The sequence below is a fragment of the Zingiber officinale genome, chromosome 11A (assembly GCF_018446385.1).
Source record: "Zingiber officinale cultivar Zhangliang chromosome 11A, Zo_v1.1, whole genome shotgun sequence".
Lineage (NCBI taxonomy): Eukaryota > Viridiplantae > Streptophyta > Magnoliopsida > Zingiberales > Zingiberaceae > Zingiber > Zingiber officinale.
In genome coordinates this window covers 97017050-97038607 of record NC_056006.1, presented here as the reverse complement: position 1 = coordinate 97038607, position 21558 = coordinate 97017050, and the positions used below count along the sequence as shown (strand labels likewise).

Sequence of the window (21558 nt, the reverse complement as noted above, 5' to 3'; positions counted from 1 at the left end):
TTTTTGTCATCATGTTTTTTATTTTTTTTCGTGATTTACCTCCTCCGTGGTGATCCTACAACGGGTTGGCAGAGATATTGGGGGCTAGCGTATTCGTCTTTTGTCATCATATTTTTTATTTCGATCCCCTCAGAATGATTTAGCCACCATGAGATTTGGGATTTAAATCTGAATATAGTCGAGGTCAATGTCTCCTTTATGTGTTAGTTATTATTCTAAAGGTTAGTAGTCATTCGTGATTTACTTCCTTCGTGTTGGTTCTAGAAAGGGTTGGTGGAGGAGGCATTGGGGGCGAGTGTAATAGTTTTTTTGTCACCATGTTTCTTCTATTTTTTGTCATCTCGGGGTAATGCGGTGATTAAGACATGACGTGTTGTTATATGAGATTTTAAGGTCAAAACTCGGAGTGTCTGAGCATGCCTCCTCCCATGTCTTGTCACTTGCACTAATGACTAGTAATCACTCGTGATTTACCTCCGTCGTGTTGGCCGAGAGATGGGTTAGCGGGGGCACTAGGATGAGCGAATCACCTTTTGCCACATGTTTTTTTTCCATTTCCTAGTCCCCTTAGGGCGGTACGATGATTAAGACATAGAGTATTGTCAAAAATTCGGTGTATACGAGCATGCCTCCCCCCATACCTTGTCACCTGCACTAATGGTTAGTAACTACTCGTGATTTATTTCTGTCGTGTTGGTCTAGAGATGAGTTGGCGGGGATGTTGGGAGCAAGCGAATCACCTTTTGTCATATGTTTTTACCATTTCCTTTCGGACAATGCGGTGGAGATGTTTTCATATGATATTTTGGGATCGAAATTTGACGTATCTGAGTATTCTTTTTCTTATATCTTGAGCATCTATATTAATAGGTTAGTAATTATTTATGATTTTCTTTATCCAAGTGGGATGAAGAGTGAATCTTTTATCAAATGTGTTTTTACCATTTTACTCGTATTGAGAATGTTATATTAAAGAAATATAGTCATAAATATATTTTCCTCATCTCGGTGGTATATGTATGAACGTTTTTCTGTCATGTGATATAAGATACAGTTTGAATTTTCTTGATCGTCAAATTTATCATTAATTTAAATGAAAATGGATCAATTTTGGTTTCAAGAGTCATCGGAAACATTCTGCGGTAAACTGAAAAAGTATTCGCGGCAGATAATTCATTAATTCTGTATTTTTTTAAATTACTTATTTATTAAAAAAATTATCCGACGGCTTATCATATTATTTACGGCCGGATCATAGCTCATCCCGAGACGATCTTCTAATCGTCCGCTCCAAATAAAAATTATAATTTAATAGAAATCATGAATTCAAAAAAGAATAACTATTTACTATCAGCTCATGATCCAATCATAAATTCAAATGGCACATTCTTACAAAAATGATCCAAAAAATCTTACCTCTACCCTTCTGCCATTTTTGTCGATTTGTACCCAAATTATTTTAAAACAAAAAGAGAGAAAAAATATTATTAAAATGAAATGATTTTATTTATTTATTTATTTCTCGCGCTGTCGCGCTGTGCGGTGCGTATTCTGTTTGTGGGCCGGTCGCCACGTGGTCTAACTCCGGCCGACAAAACCGGGCCGCCAGGCTGGTGCTTGACTCGGCGGGCCCATCCCGAGGCGGTCTTCCCTTCACCTGGGTGGAGGGACCGCTACAACCGACGGCGTACCGGATTCGTCGCCCTCCCAAACCGCTATAAATCCAGAAACGCTTTGTACCGGCGACATATCACTGGATCGAAGAGGAAACAAGAGCAGCTGCCCGAGGGCGGAGGCGGAGGCCAATCGGATCACATAGCCACCCTCCAAACCTCTCTCCCCCTCCTCCTTGTTCTTCTCGCAGAGAAGGAAGAGGCAGCGAGAGAGATCGCAGGGTGTGTTGCTTGCTTTCCGACTCGCGGCGGCAGATCTCGGAGGCAAATGGCAGGGATTCCTAGGGCTTCGCTTGGTCTTGCGGCCATCATGGTCCTCGCCTTGGCGATCTTCGCGCCGTCCGTCCGAGCCAATGCCCCCGCTCCCGCACCCACCAGTGACGGTAATCTCATCTCCCATTCCCTTCTTTCCTCCATATCTGCTAATTTAGTTGTCAAATCCGCTCTTTTTTTTACGTCTCCCCTAACGCGTCTCATTTTGTTTTGCACTCTGATTTTTTTTTCCCTGGCTCTCTTACCTAACAGTTTCAAGTTTTGGCAAAGTGAAATTTTGGCGGATTTTCTTGGCATCCCCTACTCTTTTTCTTTTTTGTTTTTTGAATTTATCATCTTTTAATAATGGGCGCGGTTTCCTTTCTGAATCCTAACTCGTGTTGAAGCCTGTGGATCTTGTTTCTTCATTTTGAATAGGTTTTTCTTACTGTATGCTATGATCTCATCAATAGTGGGGTTCTTTACCATGAATTTCATATTTTGTGATATCTGTGAGCTCATTGAATCTTTCAGTGATCGTTTGTTTGTTTCATTATTCTCGATGGTTCCTTACATTGCAAAGGCTCCCTCTTGACTGTATCACCGTTAACTGTATGCTTCTAATTTTGTTTTTTTTTTTTCAAAAAAAAAACTTGTTTTATGTTCATCCCATTATCTAATCATCAAACCATGGGATGGGGTCAGTATATCCCATTAAACTTGTTCTTTCTCCATATTTTGAGCTATTGCTTGAAGACTAAAATCCATCATTGTTCCCCCGCTTTTATCTTTTTTGTCAGGTACATCAATTGACCAGGGCATTGCTTATCTTCTGATGTTGGTGGCCTTGGTTCTGACCTACCTCATCCACCCCTTGGATGCCTCCTCCCCCTACAAGCTCTTCTAAGGCTCTTGGGAGTGTACATTTTCTGCTTGTGAGGGAGAGAATGCGTTTGGCTTGTGTTGATTGTAATTTGGGACCGTGTGGTTGAGTAGTGTTGGATTTGAACTTTAATAGATCCATCATCTTGATTCTTGTTTTTGATGTCTCTCATTATCATTTCTCCACTCTGAAATATTGCAATTTATCTGATGGTTTAGAGATGTGAAACTGCAGCACATCATGTCGAATCGCCCTTAATGTCCTTGTTATTCATGTCTTTTATCATTTATTCACTCATGAGATGCTGTAATCTGTTAGCCTCATTGATGGCTCAGCGCGCGGTGGCTAATTCAGGAGTCCAGCATCTTTAATTGCAAAATTTTTTTATAAATGCGTCATAGCTGGGGATCGAATCGTGAGTGTCTAGGTGACAACCTGAATATCCTATTGCGGCACCATAGTTTTGGGAACTAAAATGATAAATCCAGTTAGTTTTAATGACTACCTCTAGGAGTGACTAGTCTAATTGTACATAAATTTTCTACCGGTCTTGGGGATAAATCGGGAAGCGCACGTGGCAGACATCCCAGAAGTTCAACATCCTTTGATTATGTTCCTCGTTTAAAGGAAATTTTTTAACAAATACACTATAGCTAGAGATCAAACCGAGAGTGCCTGAGTGACAACCTAGATATCCTACTATGACACCATAGTCCTGAGGACGATATACCATTAGAGCATCTATATCAATTATTCTATTTAAAAATTTTATCTTAAATTTTAGATAGGATAATTAATTTTTTTTTCCATCAACTAGCTTATCCATCTGCTTAAATTTAGCATTTATGAATGACACTTGTCTAAATTTAGGGAATAGATTTTATTTCCTAAATATTATAGAGAATAGAGAATAAATAGAAAATTTGATATATTATTAGGGGTGTAAATGAATCAAGTCACTCGTGGACTATTCAAAACTTGATTCGATAAAAGTTTATTTGAGCTCGTTTAATGATATTCATTAAGATAAACAAATCAAGCTCAAGCTTCATCGATTCGTTAGCTCGTGAACACGTTCGTTAAGCTCATGAATCAATTTTTAAATAAAAAAATAGTTGTGATATTAAATTTATAAATTTTATACTCTACTTATGAAAAATATAGATAAATATATTAATTTTATTTATTAGAATAAAATTATAAATTTTAATAAGAATATTATAATTTTTTAAAAATATATAATTTAATTTTTAATAAATATTTAAATTTATAATTTATATTTATTAAGCTCCATTTAGACTCGATAAAAGTTCGAATAAACTCGTGAACCATGAATACATTCCTTAAATAAAGCTCGAATAAACTCGTGAACCATGAATACATTAGTTAAATAAAGCTCAAATTTAGCTCAATTATAAATGAATCAAGTTTAAATATTTAAGAATTCGGTTCGATTCGATTATATTCCTATATATTATATAGTAAAAAGTTGATATTTAAATTTAATAAAATATTTTTTTAAATTATATATTTTGGATAAGAAAATGGTCAGTGTGTGCTAGCAAGAGCTGCAGTTATTGGATTGATCTTTTCCATGCATGGTATAGTTTTATTTCATGTAGTTTGGCTTTTTGGTGAGCCACGGTGAAAGAAATTTGAGCAAATCTCAAAATAATACTTTTTGAAATTATCTGTAGCAGCTAAGAAGATCATAAGTGCTGTGTAATTATAGTAATTATGACTAATCTCATAGTTATTACAATATAATATTGACTAATCAATTAATGTAGATCAATATGATCAGAGAATTTTAATTGTTATAATTTAATATTATTAGTGTTGATCGTACTTGAAATATTATTATAATATAATATTCATCTGTGTTGATTAGTAATAACGTATTATTACAATATAGTTTATTATTGTTCATTAGAACTGAATTGTCTATGTTATAGTTTATAGTTACTATAATACAAATTTTTATATTGATTTAAGTTGAAATGTATATACTATAATTATTATAACCTTGTAGTTGCTATAATAACATACAAAATAATATCAATTTTAAAAAGTAAAGGATGGGATGATGCATCCTTTGATAAAATAACACCTTCGTAATATTAAATCAAAATTTTGCCTAAGAAATTTAGAATAGTTGCATTGAAATTTGACATAAAATATTGTGTAACGTCACTTTGGACTATAATAGCTGATGTCCTGTCAACCTGAAGAAGACATGTGGATGAGCCAAGAGCAGATAAATATTTTAGTATTTTTTAACAGGAAGAACAGCTGAATGATTAACAATTGGAAAAAAAAACAATGATGAACGATCGATTATTGATATTCTCAGTTGTCATTAGGAGACCAGTTCAGGTTCAATGAGTTTAAGCTAAAGGAATGAAATTATAGCTTCCATGTGTTGAGCATTTTTTATAAGAAAATAATTCCATGTGTTGAGCATTTTTTGAGGCGATGTAAGGTGTCGGATGAAGTTGGGACACATGCCAAGGGTGTCGGGCATGCCAAATGAGTTGAGATTGAGTCATGTATCAAAGGAGGCATTAGGTGAATTGAGAGGGACATCGAAAAGTGATCGAGAGGAGAACACCATACTTTATCATATTTTTTTTTCTCCATTTCTTGGATGATGAGGATGAAATAACAAGGCTGAGGAATCCACTTCCCTCCGGTAAGGGTAGACATTCGACATCCCTACTATATGGTAAAGCCCCATCAATTCTAATCCGAATCCGTTAGCTTAAATTTTGCGAGAATTAAACTGGCAATGCCAACAGGTATTGAGACGGGATGGTCCCATCAGTAATTTATCAAATGATGCATTTAAAATTGTAAAATTTTCACAAGGGACGCCTAACTTAACAAATTTATTGAAGATGTACTTGTTTTCTATTGTATTCTTTCCACCCATTGCTATGGTGTTATATTCAAAGAACAATAAGTACCATAATAGTGTGGTGTTGAATTTTAAAGAATTATATCATTATGGTGTTGATTTTTAAAATTAATCAACGTCATTTCCATCCCGGTCTGTAAGCATATGCTCACGCAGCTCTATTTGAGTACTGAGCATGTTCTGCCAAATGTCTGCTGTCGCTCATGCTGTCTTCACATGGTGGGTGAAAGGAGAGTCCAGATCCTCTGCGCCCGCCTCCCGTGCGCCCTCTGCGCCCGTCGCTACGCGACAAAAACCCACGTGCTAAGCACGTACGTTTCTCCGCTCCAGTAATAAAACCCAACTCCAACGCACACATATCGCTTCCTGCTGATCGGTCTATTGACCGATCAGCAAGAATGCTGATCGGTCAGCAGACCGATCAGCATTCCCTGCACCGCCCTCAAATATCGGTCAGTAATAGGTCTGTTCACCCACGTTGTGACGTTTCACATGCTCGTCATATAAATTATCGGTGCCCATTGTATGGGAAACTCAAATTTAAAGAGCAGTAAAAGGATTAAATTATATAAACAAAATTATATATATATAAATTTTAACTCATACATACCTGATATATTAACTGATATATTAAGAATATCTAAAATACTATAAAAACAAAAATTATTAAAAATAAAAAAAAAATTATGTGTAAGAGTCAACGATGTACTCTATTATTTATTTTAGTCTATTTGAAGATGATAAAATATTATTGAAAGAATTAATTAGAAAATGATCTTTGTCTCTAAGAAATAAGACTCATGTTGGACTTGATTTGAATCAAACAAGACCCGTAGTAATGCAAACTAGCATAGTCAGCAGTGTCAATGTAAATTAAGCTAAAAATCAGCACTATAGTAGTTATGCACATACAAAGCGGGAGTAGAGAATAGAGAAAAAAAAGTTGCATGCATCAAGGGTGTAAGAACATGAGATAAAGAAAAAAAAGTGAGATTTGACAAAGGCACAAAATGGGAAAAAGGTGCTGCTCTTTTATTAAAAAAAATTAATAAAGCTGGAATGCTGATCGGTCAGCAGACCGATCAGCAGGAAACGATATGTGTGCGTTGGAGTTGAATTTTATTACTGGAGCGGAGAAACGCACGTGCTTAGCGCGTGGGTTTTTTGTCGCGTAGCGACGGGCACAGAGGGCGCACGGGAGACGAGCGCAGAGGATCTGGACTCGTGAAAGGAAAGCACATGGCTCTCTGAGAGACTGCTGATGTCTGATGTGAGCTTGCAAAGTTTGCTCACCTCTCTGCCACCGGTGAGTAGCCATCTGTGCATATGAAACATAACAGAGAGCAAAGAATTAAGTCATGAACAAGTATAGAATGAAACTACCTGAAATCTTGTTTCATCCACCATTTTAAGCCATGTTATAAACAAGTATAGTCTGTATTATTGCAACTAAAAGTCTAAGATTGAGAAACGAAGCTTACAATTTCATAGCCCTTGGTGTTGCCAACAAAAGCACTTCTTTTCTTATGGTTAAAATTGTACCGTTTCCAGCACATCCAATACAACCTTTGAAAACAGCCACCAACACAACAAATAGACAACTGCGAAAACGATGGACCCTAAAATCTATGGAACCAAGCACCTAAAGCTAACACAGCTAGAATTATTTTCCCTGAGCAGTTATTTTCTGCACTAAATCTTCGCTGGAAGCAGAGGGGCTGTCTTTGCTTCTAGTATCCACATCTTTCATTAGATATTTGTCGACCTGCGCCGCAGCTTGACGGCCCTCATTGATGGCCCAAACGACGAGCGACTGGCCTCGCCGGCAGTCCCCAGCAGCAAAAACCCCATCTACACTGGTTGCAAAGTGGCCGTACTCCGCCATGAAGTTGGACCTGTTGTCTAGCTCTAGACCCAGTTCATCAGCAATTGCCTGTGAGGTTAAGATGATGATAGCATGTGAAATGGAGATCACTAATCGGTGAATAACTCGATGAGACGGATGATTCGTGCTGAGCATATTGTAGTAGGAAAAACTCACCGATTCTGGACCAAGAAAGCCCATAGCTAAGAGAACTAGATCAGCTTCTATAGTCTCCTCAGAGCCCTTGATTTCCTCGAACTTAAATTTTCCACTACTATCCTTTGCCCAATGGACCCGGACCACCTCGAGGCCCTTGACAACTCCATTTTCATCTCCCACAAATCGCTTGGTCAGAACCTCATACGTCCGTGGGTCTTTTCCAAACTTGGATGTTGCTTCTTCATGACCATAATCTACACGGAAAATCCGAGGCCACTGTAAAAAAAAAAAATTAGGCAACTGCATTTGGTGATATTTGAAGAAATTAAATCAGAAAATGACAACAAATGGCACTCATCTTGAGTTCCTACAAAGAGTGCTAAGTTGAAACAGTGAGATTACTACAAAATATTGCAAAATAAAATTCATTCTCAAGGCTTCTATGAAGATCACAAGTTGAAAGACAATGAGTTTACTGCATGACCAACAATTTTAGGCAAGGGGCAAGATGTTATGTGTCCTCGATGTTTATCCTCGAAGTTGCAGAAAAAATAATGGAATCGAAGGGAAGAGAAGAACCTGTGGCCATGGATTTCCTGGTGCTCTTTTCTTAGGTGGTTCGGGAAGTAGTTCTAGATTTACAAGATTTGTACAGCCATGTCGGATAGATGTTGCAATACAATCAGTTCCTGTATCTCCTCCACCTATTACAACCACTTTCTTCCCTTGTGCAGACAAATATTTACCATCCCATAGATTGCTATCAAGCAGACTTTTAGTGTTTGCATGGAGAAATTCCATTGCAAAATGGACTCCAGAGAGTTCTCGTCCAGGAACAGGAAGATCCCTAAACAAGAAATTGAGGGAATATTATTCAGTATCATGGATAAGATGCAACAAAACTAAAATAGAAACAATAAAACAAAGACCAGAATGGATGATAAAAATCTTAAACCAGCTTAATGCGGACTGGCATTCATAACCAATATTCCGTCACAAGTCATGACTCAAGAAAAGAGCATCAACATCTATCCATGGATGAACAAAGACACACAGCATAAGTTTGTCATGGTATATAGTGTTTAGTTTACGATGCTATCTCAAAACGTGCCAACCATTGATTTAACCAAAGACACGTAGATGTCTACAAAGATGAGATATTAGTTAAAATGGTAGCACAAGTTCAAAGATATTAAGAAATTTTATTACTCCAAGAGAACTTTACCTTGGTTTAGTAGCTCCACAAGCCAAGACGATTGCATGATTCTGGGAACGGAGATGGTCAAGGGAGAACTTGGGATCTGTTCCGACATGAGCGTTTACCACAAAATTAACACCTTCCTTGGTCATTAGATCCACACGACGTTGAACGATCTCAACTTTATCCGTCTTCATGTTTGGAACACCATACATCATAAGCCCTCCAATTCGGTCAGCACGTTCGTAAACAGTGACTAAATGACCCATTTTATTTAACTGATCAGCAGCAGCAAGCCCAGCTGGACCACTACCAACAATAGCAACTCTCTTCCTGTATTAGTCATACAAAAGTTGTCAATACCTTAAGCATCTACCCTTCAATACAAAAGTCAGTATTGCATTGGCAAAAAATCGCATCCATCACAAAAATGTTGATAAGCAACAATTTCATTGGCATACAATAGTATCAATCACAACAAAGCAAAGATTGCAAAAACCAATTGTTAGTGTAGTAACTTGAGACAGCCACTGTCCTGTGCATAAGAAAGTAACAATTTCTGTGAACAAAAAGAATATTATAACTGCCATTGGTGTAGTACCTTAGACCAGAGTCACAAATTGGCATCAGAATTACTACATACAAGGAGATTATAAGATGGCATTGAGATACATTTCAGAACATGATTGTTTATAATTTAACCTGTCAGTCACAGATATTAAGCCCAAAAGTATCAAGCAGGTGGTAGTAAGAAAAAACTCAATCCCTACCGATTGGGTAATTGGAAACAGAATCTTAATGATAGATTCCAACATATAAATGCAGAAAACTCAACCAAGGAACACTGATTCTTGGGCTTCTTTTGAACCATTAGTTAGATTGGCCATGATCTATCATGAAAAGACTAGATTGCTTGGAACAGTTCCTTACCCAGTTCTTTTCTGTGGAGGACGAGGTATCATCCATCCTTCTTCAAATGCCTTGTCTATGATTGCACACTCTATACTTTTAATAGAAACTGGGTTCTCAATGATGCCAAGAACACATGATCCTTCACAAGGAGCCGGGCAGACTCGGCCAGTAAATTCTGGGAAGTTATTTGTCTCGAGAAGCCGATCCAATGCTTCACGCCATCTATTTTGATGAACCAGTTCATTAAATTCAGGTATTTTATTTCCAAGTGGGCACCCAGAGTTTTCCTGCAAGTAAAAGCAAGAAAAAGTTAGTAAAAGGATATAATTGCCATGCAAAATCATAAATGATGACATGTTCAAGGAAAATAAAAGGTAAATGGACTAAACAAACTTTGGTACTGCAAAAAAGAAAGTAAAATTATAATATAACAAGCAAAACATTCAGAAAAGATGGCAGAATTCATATTGAACCTAAAAGAACCCCAAAAAAATAAGATCTACATGACTGTTTTGGTCTGACCAGGCAAATATTAGGTTACGATGTGTAGGGACAAAGTGGCTCTTATGGTTAATGATCTTTAAGCATTAAATTAACTAATATGCTTGACAGGAAATGACTGAACAAAAATAATAATAATAAAAGACAAACTTTTCCACTGTGAGGTAAAATAAACTGGAACAGAATGTAACCAGGTAAAATATCCAGCGAGCATCTGATTCTGAGCATGGTGTTTCACAACTGACAGCGATCGACACTCTAGAGACCAATCATTAGGATACCTGGTTCAGGAAACAGCAAAGGAATCTGAAAAGGATCTGTTTCGAAGGACTAGAAGTGCCACATGGTGAAAAAAAAAGTGCCAGTGTGATGCCCAACATATTGTTCTCTGGATGCTTTTCACCAGGCCCAATATTGATTATCGACTATGGTTCATGTTCTTTATGTTTTAGGCTCAAGTAAACCTTAATAACCATGACTTTGAACACTCAAAAGATCAATGTTCTCCTGTACAAATAATACAGAAGTCTAGAAGTCAACACCAACCATGATAGAGAGGCCTCACAATATCATATTCACCTGTAAGAAGTGTAATACAGATTTCAACTGCTAAACTTAAGAATAACTATATTATTAGCATTTGGAATGACACTTATTTACATATTAAAGTACATAACCTGTTAATTATAGGCAATTGAATGGAAGGTACAAACCAAATTACTAAACTGAAACATAACAGAATGTCAACTTTTAGCATTTTCCCCGTCAAATCTTGCAAGGTCATCCAAGCCATATCATCAGGATTCAAGAGTACTTTAAAATGAAATATAACAAGAAAATAGATCATCACTGTATAACATCAAAATTGGAAAAACAAAGTTGTCACAAGATAAGGCAATCTTCTCGTAAAGATTAGTAACATCACCTGATGACAAAAAGGAGTCCCACAATCCATGCAGCGAGCAGATTGTGTTTTCATCAGTGGCCCTGGCTTACACTCGTTAGCAACTTCTTTCCAATCTTTAATTCGATCATTAGGATCCCTATATGAAATACTTTGTCGCTCATAAGCAATAAAACCTCTATGCTTAACAGCGTTGTCAACCTGTGTTGGCCTTTTTGCTGCAGCCAAGTCTTCTTCTTTCTGTAAAGTTCAAATAATATTTTAATCCCTCAAGTCAATGAGAGTTGAGACACTATGCTACTCTGAAAAACGGAAAGAAAGATATTTGGCATAGACAATAAATATTCTTTTATCAAAATGGGTTTCGATAGAATTATTTCAGTTGGATAAAGAACATTGAACGAATTCCTAATGCATCAAATACCATCAAATTCGAATCTCAGAATAAATCTAACCAAATCAAATGACAAAAAGTACTTTATACTAACCTTAGCAACAGAAGATGCTGCAGCCAGTTTCTTTAGCTCTTCAAATGCATCCGTTTCCATTAGCTCTTTTTCTTCTTGCTCCTCAGATTCTTTAACATTTTCTTCTGCTTTTATTTTCTGAAGAATCATCCTATAATCCCTTGGAAACACTTTGAAAAACTTGGGCAGCAGAGATTCAAAATCAGAAAGGACTTCCCTTGCTAGAACACTTCTTGTATAACGTTGGTGTTGTTGAATCATCATTCTCAATGTTGTGATGTCTTCCTCATCCTCAACCTTTTCAAGATCAACCAACTCAGGATTGCATCGTGTCTGAAACATCCCATCAATATCGAAAACATAAGCAATTCCACCACTCATACCAGCAGCAAAGTTTCTCCCAGTTTTACCTAAAATAACAACACTACCACCAGTCATATACTCACAACCATGATCACCAACACCTTCAACAACTGCTCTAGCACCTGAGTTACGGACACAAAATCTTTCTGCAGCCATTCCATTAAAATATGCCTCCCCATTTGTGGCACCATATAATGCAACATTGCCCACAACAATATTTTCTTTTGGATCAAATTGGCTCTCTCTTGGTGGATAAACTACAATTTTGCCTCCACATAATCCTTTCCCAACATAGTCATTGCTGTCACCTTCAAGCTCAATAGTAATTCCAGGACAGAGAAAAGCTCCCAGGCTCTGACCAGCACTTCCAACTAGCTTAATATGGATTGAATCTGTAGGCAATCCTTTCAACATATAACGTTTAGTTACCTCATGGCTAAGCATGGTACCCACAGCACGGTTTACATTGCGAACTGGCATCTCAATATAAACAGGCAATCCTTTTTCAAGAGCAGCTTTTGATGAGGAAATAAGCTTCTGATCCAATGCCACATGCAATCCATGATCCTGCTTTTGAATGCAATATTGAGGCACTCCAGGCCGAATATCAGATGCAGGTCTAAGAAGCAATGAAAGATCAATATTCCTCAATTTTTCATTACTACTAGTCACTTCCTTATCAATCTCAAGCATGTCTGCACGACCAACCATCTCGGTCATGGTCCGAAAGCCCAATTGAGACATTATATCACGAACTTCCTCTGCCAGCATAAAGAAAAAGTTTATAACATGTTCAGGTTCCCCAGCAAATTTTTCACGAAGAATAGGATCTTGAGTGGCGATTCCAACCGGGCAAGTATTTTTGTGACACTTTCGCATCATGATGCAGCCAAGAGTTATTAGAGGTGCAGTGCTGAAACCAAACTCTTCTGCCCCAAGTAGCGCTGCAATTGCAACATCTCTGCCTGTTTTTAACTGCCCATCTGTCTGCACTACTGTTCGTCCTCGCAGGTTATTTGCAACTAGAGTCTGATGTGTCTCAGCTAATCCAAGCTCCCAGGGCAGACCAGCATTTTTTATGCCAGTCCAACGAGAAGCTCCTGTGCCACCATCATGCCCAGATATCAAAACATGGTCAGCATGCCCTTTTACAACCCCACTGGCAACTACCCCAACACCAGCCTCAGAGACTAGCTTAACACTAATTCTGGCGCCAGGATTTGAGTTCTAGAAAAGGAAATAATAATGAAATTACAAGAGAAAACTCTTCACACTAGTGAACAAAGATCGAAAGTTTCAATTATAAATCTTCTTTTGTTATTTTACTGACAATAGGTTATCATCAAAAAGGAACCAGAAAATACCAGTTGTCAAGACTAAATACCTTAAGATCATAAATAAGCTGTGCAAGATCTTCAATGGAATAGATATCATGGTGTGGTGGAGGACTAATAAGACCAACACCAGCAGTGGAATTTCTTGTGACAGCAATATCACCAATAACTTTATGGCCTGGAAGTTCACCCCCCTCGCCCGGTTTGGCCCCCTATACAACATCAAAAAAAAGTCATAAAAACAAAAGGTATTGATAAGAAAAATAAACATCAGAAAATGACCTCACCAAATTGCAAAGGTATTCATCATTATAGATACAAAGACATAATTAGTGCACTGTAGCTCAGCATCATCTGTCCATGAACACAGATTCATAAACAGTAGGAACTTACATTCCAATAGATGGAAAGGAGGTAGAAAGTTCCCAATGTTTAAATATTGGACAGAGAAAACTACTGGCTAGAGAAAACGACGCCTGTAATTATTACCTGAGCCATCTTTATCTGGAGTTCATCAGCATTGCTCAGGTAGTAGCTTGTTACACCAAACCTACCACTTGCTACTTGTTTAATGGAGCTCCTCTTTGGATTCCTTGAACCATCTCGCAGAGGCTCCATACGAGAAGGTTGCTCGCCTCCCTCACCTTCAAAAGAACAAAATATAAGCCATAGAACAATATAAATTATAAACCATCCATCTCTCACCTCCAAATGTTAGTCCAATCATTAACAAAAGGCACAAGATCCAAAAAAAAAAAGTAGATAATTGTCATGGAAAAAATTTCAAGTGTTAATAGAAATATATGAAAACACACACACACACACACACACACACAAGACCATGCATGGTTCAGATTCAAAAGAAAGAATTAAGTGAACTAAATCTTGAAAGGCCAAGAGGCTTTTTGCTGCTCAATAAGCGAAGCTTATGAGTGAAACTGTAAAACATCAGAGAAACATGTCATGAGTGGTGAACGCTTACATTCCCTATCAGTTTAAGATGATTTACCAATGTCTTGGATTGGAAGAGGCAACAAGTTCAAGCTAGTGTATAATTAAAACAGTGGATGCTAGTAATTTGTTAATAAATCACACAGGATTTTGGTCATAATAAGATCGTACCAGTATTAGATTTGCCTCCAATTTTGTTCATAGCAATTGCTAGAGTAGTATGTGCTTCCAATGATATTGAACCATAACTCATAGCTCCAGTGCAAAAGCGCTTAACAATCTCACTAGCAGGTTCGACCTCGTCCAAAGGAACTTTCTCAGTGACATCTTTAAACTTCAGTATTCCACGAAGGTTGCAATTCTTGTTCAGCTCCTGTATACGCTTAGAATATTCTTTGTATGCGGTAATACTGTTAGCTTTGGCTGCCTCTTGCAACTTAGCAATTGCAAGGGGATCATTAAGGTGAATTTCACCTCCTTTTCTCCAATGGTAATCCCCAGGATTAGGTAATGCTTCTGCATTACTGGGTGGTGGCGCTCTGGTTGGAAATGCCAACTCATGAAGACGGAGTGAATCTCCAGCAAGCATTTCAAATGTTGCACCTTCAACTCTACTTGGTGTTCCTTTGAAGCATTTCTCAATAACCTCAGAAGAGAGTCCTAGAGCTTCAAAAATCTGTGCACCCTTGTAAGATGCTAGGGTCGATATCCCCATTTTAGCAAGAACCTTCATCATTCCATAGTTGCTGGCTTTAAAGTATTTCTTAACAAGATCCTCCCTTGATTGGAATTTTCCATCTGCTTTAGGAGGGATCTTTCCATCAATTTGTAATCGCCAAATTGCTTCTATGGCCAAATACGGGCAGACAGCATCAGCTCCAAACCCAACAAGAGTACAAAAGTGATGCACTTCACGGGGCTCTGCAGATTCAACCAGCAATCCGACCTGTGTCCTCTCAAGTGTTGAGACTAGATGTTGATGGACAGCACCAACTGCCAAGAGGGAGCTTACAGCAACATGATTGGAAGAAAAACCTACATCATTCCAAAATTCAATCTCTTTTAACAATTAAAAATATAGACATTGTTAAGACAGAATGCAGAATCAGAAAGTTAAAAGCAACATAGAAACTAAAACAAATGAAGAGATTATATATACCCAAATATGCCAAATAAAAAAAATGATAGTTACTATAGACGAACAAAGTCATTAAAAGACAATCCATAGCAATCATGTTAACATGATTTAAGCAGTTAAAAAACAAGTACCATAAGTTTTGAAATCCTCACCTCTGTCAGACAGTACAAGAGTTGTATAGCCTTTATGGATAGCAGAACGAGCTTCTGAACAAATCCTATCCAAGGTTTCCTCCAAACCCTTTCGGCCTTGCTCCTTTGGATATGTGATATCAAGTACTTTGCTGCGCCAACCTCTGTAGTTCATCTTTTTTACAGCTTCCATTTCGTCAATGGATAGAAGAGGCCCTTTCAATGACAGGCGATGGCACTGCTCTTCAGTGGTTTCAGTAAGATCCCCTTCAGGACCAATCATGCACTCCATGGATGTAACTATTTTCTCCCGGATCGGATCAATTGGCGGATTTGTAACTTGAGCAAACATCTGCTTGAAGTATTCAAAGCTAAGTTTCTCTCTATTTGACATCACGGCCAAGGGAGCATCATTTCCCATTGAACCTAGAGCTTCAGTGGCATCTTTTGCCATTGGCAGCAACAGCATTTCCAATGCTTCAACAGTATAGCTGAAAGAATAGTGCGGATAAATTTCAGTGAAAATAGATTTTTAAAAGATGGAAGCAACTTTCCTAGCTGGTAATTACCCAAAGGCTTTCAGTGGTGCCAGAAGACCATGAAGCCCCATGTTTTCCATGTCCTCATCATGAGTCTGAGACTAAGAACAATAAGCAACCAATCATCAGTCTCCCGTATGCATAGGCAAACACAAACATAGTCCTCCTCCAATAACATATAAACTTACCCGTACAGTTCCAAAAATGCTTGGAGGAATACTTTCACTTTTAGGGACAGAATTGATAACATCTTCGAGGCAAATCTTCTGTCTCCTAAGCCATTCTCCATATGGTCTAGCCTGTGAAAATTGCTGCTTAAGTGTCTCATCATCAACAACAACATGATTTTCAAAATCCACCAACAACATCATCCCAGGGTTGAGCCTTCCTTTCCGTGCCACTTCAGCGGGAGGAATGTCTACAACACCTACTTCACTAGCCATGATAACACGTCCATTATGAGTGATATAAAAGCGGCCAGGTCTCAAACCATTACGATCCAATGTTGCTCCAAGATAGCGACCATCCGTAACTGTAAGAAAAAATTAGCATGCATCTTCAGATAAATATTCTGCTACAGCATTTTCAGTAAGCATTGTCATTGAATCTCACAAGATATGAGGGCGGGTCCATCCCAGGGCTCCATAAGAGCTGAGAAATATTCATAGAGAGCCTTCCTATCAGGATCCATGTTCTTATCATTCTGCCATGCTTCAGGTATCATCATCATAACAGCTTCAGGAAGACTTCTGCCAGCACGGACCAGAAGCTCAAGGACACCATCAAATGCGCCTGAAAGTATGAATTAATACAGATCAAGCTCGCATAGATTTCAGGGGGAAAATTCAATATGATACCTATGTTCACACAAAACTAGATCAGTTCAAATACACAACAAATACAACAACAACAACCAAGCTTGATCAGCTATATAGATCCTCTCCTACACCATTGAACTTTCACTTGCTATATCATCTTCTATATTTAAATAAATTTTATTCTATTTTATCGTTGCTAACCAAATCTTTTTTATTATTCCTCTTCCTTATTTAATGTGTGTATTTGTTATAGTTTCACCATATTTATTGGTCATCTAATACATATCCACACCATATTAAATAAGCCATTAAATAATAAAGTTATAATAAATGCCCGAACCTACCAGAATCAGATGAACTAGCATCAACAATAGGCAAAAGTTTCTTCATTTCATTCTTTGACAAACCTAGTTCCTTGCACTTCAACAATCCTTCACGTGCCTTCATCCTTTAGAGAAAACAATATCAAAGGAGTTAAGCTACTTTGGCATTTTATTGAGAACATGATACAAGGATTACAGCCCACTTAGCTTCAAAACATACCAATTCACATTGCCCCGCAATGTGTTGATTTCTCCGTTGTGGCCCAAAATTCGCATAGGTTGTGCACGATCCCAACTAGGAAAAGTGTTTGTAGAGAATCGAGAATGAACCTGCACATGAAGATATTTCTCAGGGATCTAAATTAAAGCTATCTGCATTTGCACTTGAGATCTCTTCTAAAAATGTCAACGTCAATCTGCACTCAAAAGCACTATGAGTTCTATTTATCGTCATAGTCAATACAAAATAACACGGGAACCTAAGCTACCTTCACCAACAATTCTTTTCACCTTCAAATTGGAACTCTCATCCCACTGACCATGGGGAGCAGTGCATCATGATTCTGCAACATGGTTTACTAAGTTATCGACCACAAAGATCTCACCAACCCACCCAAGTTATTCAGTACTCAAATTTAAGCAGTACCAAATACAGAAGAGTGCAAGATATAATTCAAAGTATAAAGCCTCAAAACCTTATTTAACCTTAAGAGAGTTCCGTTACCAGTCTTCTCTTGTAGTCTGCTGCAATCAGAGTTCATAAGTAAAGAAAGAGGTCAGATAGGTTTGTATTTACCAGGGCCATGTAACTTGTAAACCTTTCATCTCCAAGATCTGCATAATAGTAGTCCTTTAGTTGATCAGGCTTCAACTGACCTTTATAAACAACAGTCCTGTCAAAATCAGACACATAAGAGATACTTCTACCATAAACATAATAAATAAATTAAATGAATTGATTCATTAGAAAGCTTATATTATATTTTGAACATGAGTAATAATTTCACATATTGGACAAAACAAAAATGATTGCAACAAGGGATGATACCAAGTTTTAAAAAAAAAACAACCTAGAAGAAAGTGAGCAAATATAGAAGTCCTTAGCTCCACCATGCTGCAGATTGAGAGCAGCTCGGATAGCTACCATTGAAATCCTCCGTAATATATACATCTAGATTTATTCAGATATCAAAGTCAAAACTCATTATAACAAATAATGACAGACTGTTCCTATGGTGATCTGCAATAAGACCAACACAAAGCTAGAGACAAACCTGCTGCTCAAGATCGGCACTTGACCGAGGACTTGGAGTGAGAAAAACTTGCTCAATGATTGGCTCAGTTTGACGAGCAGATTCACCCAGATCATTATTATCTGTTGGCACTGAGCGCCAGCCAAGAACAGCATGTCCCAAAGATTCTGCAACCTGCAAGCAAGATCAATTATCAGAGGGATATTGTTCAGATATAAAACATCATAGAGGATACTGATGTGATTCATACAGAAAGGAAAAGTTATCAGACATGCAATAAAATAAAAGAAAGGAAAAAAGACTTACACTCCAAGTGGCTATCACATATCCACACACAATAGAATTAACCTTAGCATCCAGTAGAAATCATTCTTGTCATCAAGCCATAGTCTCCACAATTTAGAATTAGCTACATTGATTTTATCCACTCTTGGACTCTATATAAGACCATATCACTAGTAATATCCAAACCCCTCAAATCACTTTTTGTTACTTTAACAGTTTAAGTAGATATCTATCTGGTTTCACTAACTCTTATGCATTCAACTCTATCAATTCAACTCATCTAACTATAAAATCTATTGATGGTGACTACTATTAGAAGAGTTGAATGATTAAGAATAGGTGTAAGAAATAAATGGAGACAAATGTTGCATGACTAAAAAAAATTAAATTTTGAATATTAGTAAAACTATAGTGTTGCATAGAGCTCAATGAAGTGAAGGGATAAGATGTGTGGCTGATCCCAAATAGTTGAGATAAAATGAACAGCTAAAGATTCAATATTAGTGCTAGATTTATGTCCAAATCCTTATACTTCCATGTATTTCAGAATGTTCAATGTAAGTGCTCATAGTTCTTAAGTCAACCATTCTTAGTTGGTACCTTAGTGAAAACAACTTTGCTTTCCTCCCTGCGACTATCATCCTGTGGCAAGAAAAACATACCCACTGCATACTGACCAGGAGATGGAAGTTGCATGCCAACATCCTTCGTGACCTGAAAAAACATAGAGCAGAATCAGAAGAAAGACATGAAAAAGAAAAAATAATTAGTATTGCATATGCTCAACATTTTCATTGACTGAGCTAAACTAGCAAGCACTATAAATTAGCAAAAGCCACAAATTAAACAACACATTTTTACAGGAAACATTGTGACAAAGTGTGGATACATGCCTCAACGAAAAAACCATGAGGGAGTGCCACTAGTATGCCAGCTCCATCACCAGTATTAGTTTCACAGCCGCATGCGCCACGATGGGCCATTCGAACAAGCATCTCCAGAGAATCAGAAACCTGCAAAATTCATCAAACAAACAAAAAAAAAAGGGCCAAATAAGATAAATGTGCACTGTATGATGATTGATTTCCTATTAGACGTTTCGACGAATCCAGAATTGATTGATATGGATAGAAACATACTGTTTTCCGGTTATACTCTCCAGATAGCTCAGCAATGAAACCAACACCACAAGAATCTTTATCGAAAGATGGATCATAGAGACCAAGCGGCTTCTCTGGCACCTGTGACAGGGACATGGATGGAGCAACGATTCTTAGCTTAGGTGAACGTCCTGGACCATCCATCCGCCAAAGATGAACGCGTTCACAAGATCGGAGCTTTGCCCCAACAAACTGGCTATGCAAGGACACCCTTTGAGAGCGTCTAAGGCATGGAAATCGTGCAGCACTACCACCACTAGAGACGTTGTGCTTATGATTGACAATGACTGAGAGCGCCACCGATTCATTCCGGAGCTTAAAGGCTGACCCGGGGACTGAAGCCATCGCCGCCGCCGACCTCTAGCTTATAAACAGAGGAATAACGCCCAAAAAAGTTTTCTTTATGAAGATTACAATGAAAGTTTGTGTCTGTGCAAAGCTTTGCAGCTTCAAACGGATTCACCAAAAAGAAAACCGATTTATCTTCAGAAATTGTCAAATTGATTAACTTGTAAACGAAGAAGGAACGGATTCAAAGACACCGGCTTAGTTACAGATCATCAGAGAGGAATTTTTCCCAGACGGTGGATTTCCCTGCAAAGTAGGAGGAAGAGAAATAAAACTCGAGATAAAACACAGATACCATCTGCAAACCCAGAATCTACCACCCCAAACTACGAGAGCAATACAAAAAAAAACACAAATGAATCTCTGTTTCCTGAACATCAACGACCAGACCAAAATGATTCAAGACAGACAAAAACACGGAGAAATGGACATCACATGGATCTCACAGAGATGCTGCGCTTTTTCAAATCAAAATCCACGTTTTTTACCTCTAAATGATTAGGTAGGTCGACAGATAGATAGATCTCTCCTCGCCACCAACCACAGATGGCTCCTCCCTTCCCACCTACCCAAAGAGCACTGCGGGAAACAAAGCGATGCGAACTAACTCCTACTCCTCCCCCTCCGGATCTGCCACCCTCGCAGACTCCGCCGGGGCGACCGTTTCTCCTCGATCGCAAAAAGAGCGACGCAACGAGGCACCAGAGACACAGACCGAGCGCAGCTCCGCCGACCAACACTCCTCCTCCTCCTCCTCCTCCCCCTCTCGAGTATCTCTACCCACTCTCCCCCCTCGACTCCACCGGGTCATTTATAACGAAGGCGTCGGGTTCCCCGCATCGTCTCAATCCCCATCTACCCCATTTATTTTCCTTTTCCATTCCATTTTATCCTAATCTTTTTTATTTATTTTATCCATTACAATTTCAAATTTTTGTAATTAATTTTATCATATACGTATATAAAAAGAAAATTAATCTCTTGCGGTTTGTAAGTTTGTTACGCTTCTCGTCGACGTGGTTACAAGAACGGAGAGGTGGGCCCGGGAGAGACAGCGAGACCTCCTCGGTCGGGACACGTGGGAGGCGCGTGTGCGGCCCCTGGCTCGGTTCCGGGCCTCCGCGGCATCACTTTCCTTATTGTAACTTCCGTAACTGAAATGGTTTCCTAATGAATTAAAATTAA

General features: G+C 38.2%; 2 protein-coding genes across 4 annotated transcripts; one reads left to right on the top strand and one right to left on the bottom strand.

Moving 5' to 3' along the window:
• Positions 1 to 1482: 1482 nt before the first annotated feature.
• Positions 1483 to 2965, top strand: LOC122030839. The gene is made up of 2 exons (XM_042589885.1): positions 1483 to 2056; positions 2726 to 2965. The coding sequence occupies exons 1-2, from the start codon at positions 1498 to 1500 to the stop codon at positions 2830 to 2832; spliced, it is 666 nt and encodes a 221-aa protein (XP_042445819.1). The 5' UTR covers positions 1483 to 1497; the 3' UTR covers positions 2833 to 2965.
• A 4181-nt stretch (positions 2966 to 7146) lies between these two features.
• LOC122032959 (glutamate synthase 1 [NADH], chloroplastic-like) lies at positions 7147 to 21160 on the bottom strand. Of its 3 annotated transcripts, XM_042592274.1 has the most exons (23): positions 20862 to 21160; positions 20005 to 20619; positions 19759 to 19878; positions 19466 to 19579; positions 18602 to 18754; positions 18398 to 18498; positions 18124 to 18220; positions 17548 to 17657; positions 17349 to 17452; positions 16799 to 16978; positions 16375 to 16718; positions 16217 to 16287; positions 15669 to 16138; positions 14550 to 15413; positions 13917 to 14071; positions 13478 to 13639; positions 11752 to 13320; positions 11285 to 11503; positions 9877 to 10145; positions 8974 to 9279; positions 8328 to 8595; positions 7767 to 8024; positions 7147 to 7658 (listed from the first exon to the last, which is right to left on the bottom strand). In XM_042592274.1, the coding sequence occupies exons 2-23, from the start codon at positions 20368 to 20370 to the stop codon at positions 7389 to 7391; spliced, it is 6570 nt and encodes a 2189-aa protein (XP_042448208.1). In that variant the 5' UTR covers positions 20371 to 20619; positions 20862 to 21160; the 3' UTR covers positions 7147 to 7388. The 3 variants fall into 3 exon arrangements, with proteins under 3 accessions (XP_042448208.1, XP_042448209.1, XP_042448210.1); XM_042592275.1 differs by lacking the exons at positions 18398 to 18498; positions 18602 to 18754; positions 19466 to 19579; ... (1 more) ...; positions 20005 to 20619; positions 20862 to 21160 and adding an exon at positions 17816 to 17890 and having other exon boundaries at positions 18124 to 18183; XM_042592276.1 differs by lacking the exons at positions 18124 to 18220; positions 18398 to 18498; positions 18602 to 18754; ... (2 more) ...; positions 20005 to 20619; positions 20862 to 21160 and adding an exon at positions 17838 to 18115.
• Positions 21161 to 21558: the final 398 nt, after the last annotated feature.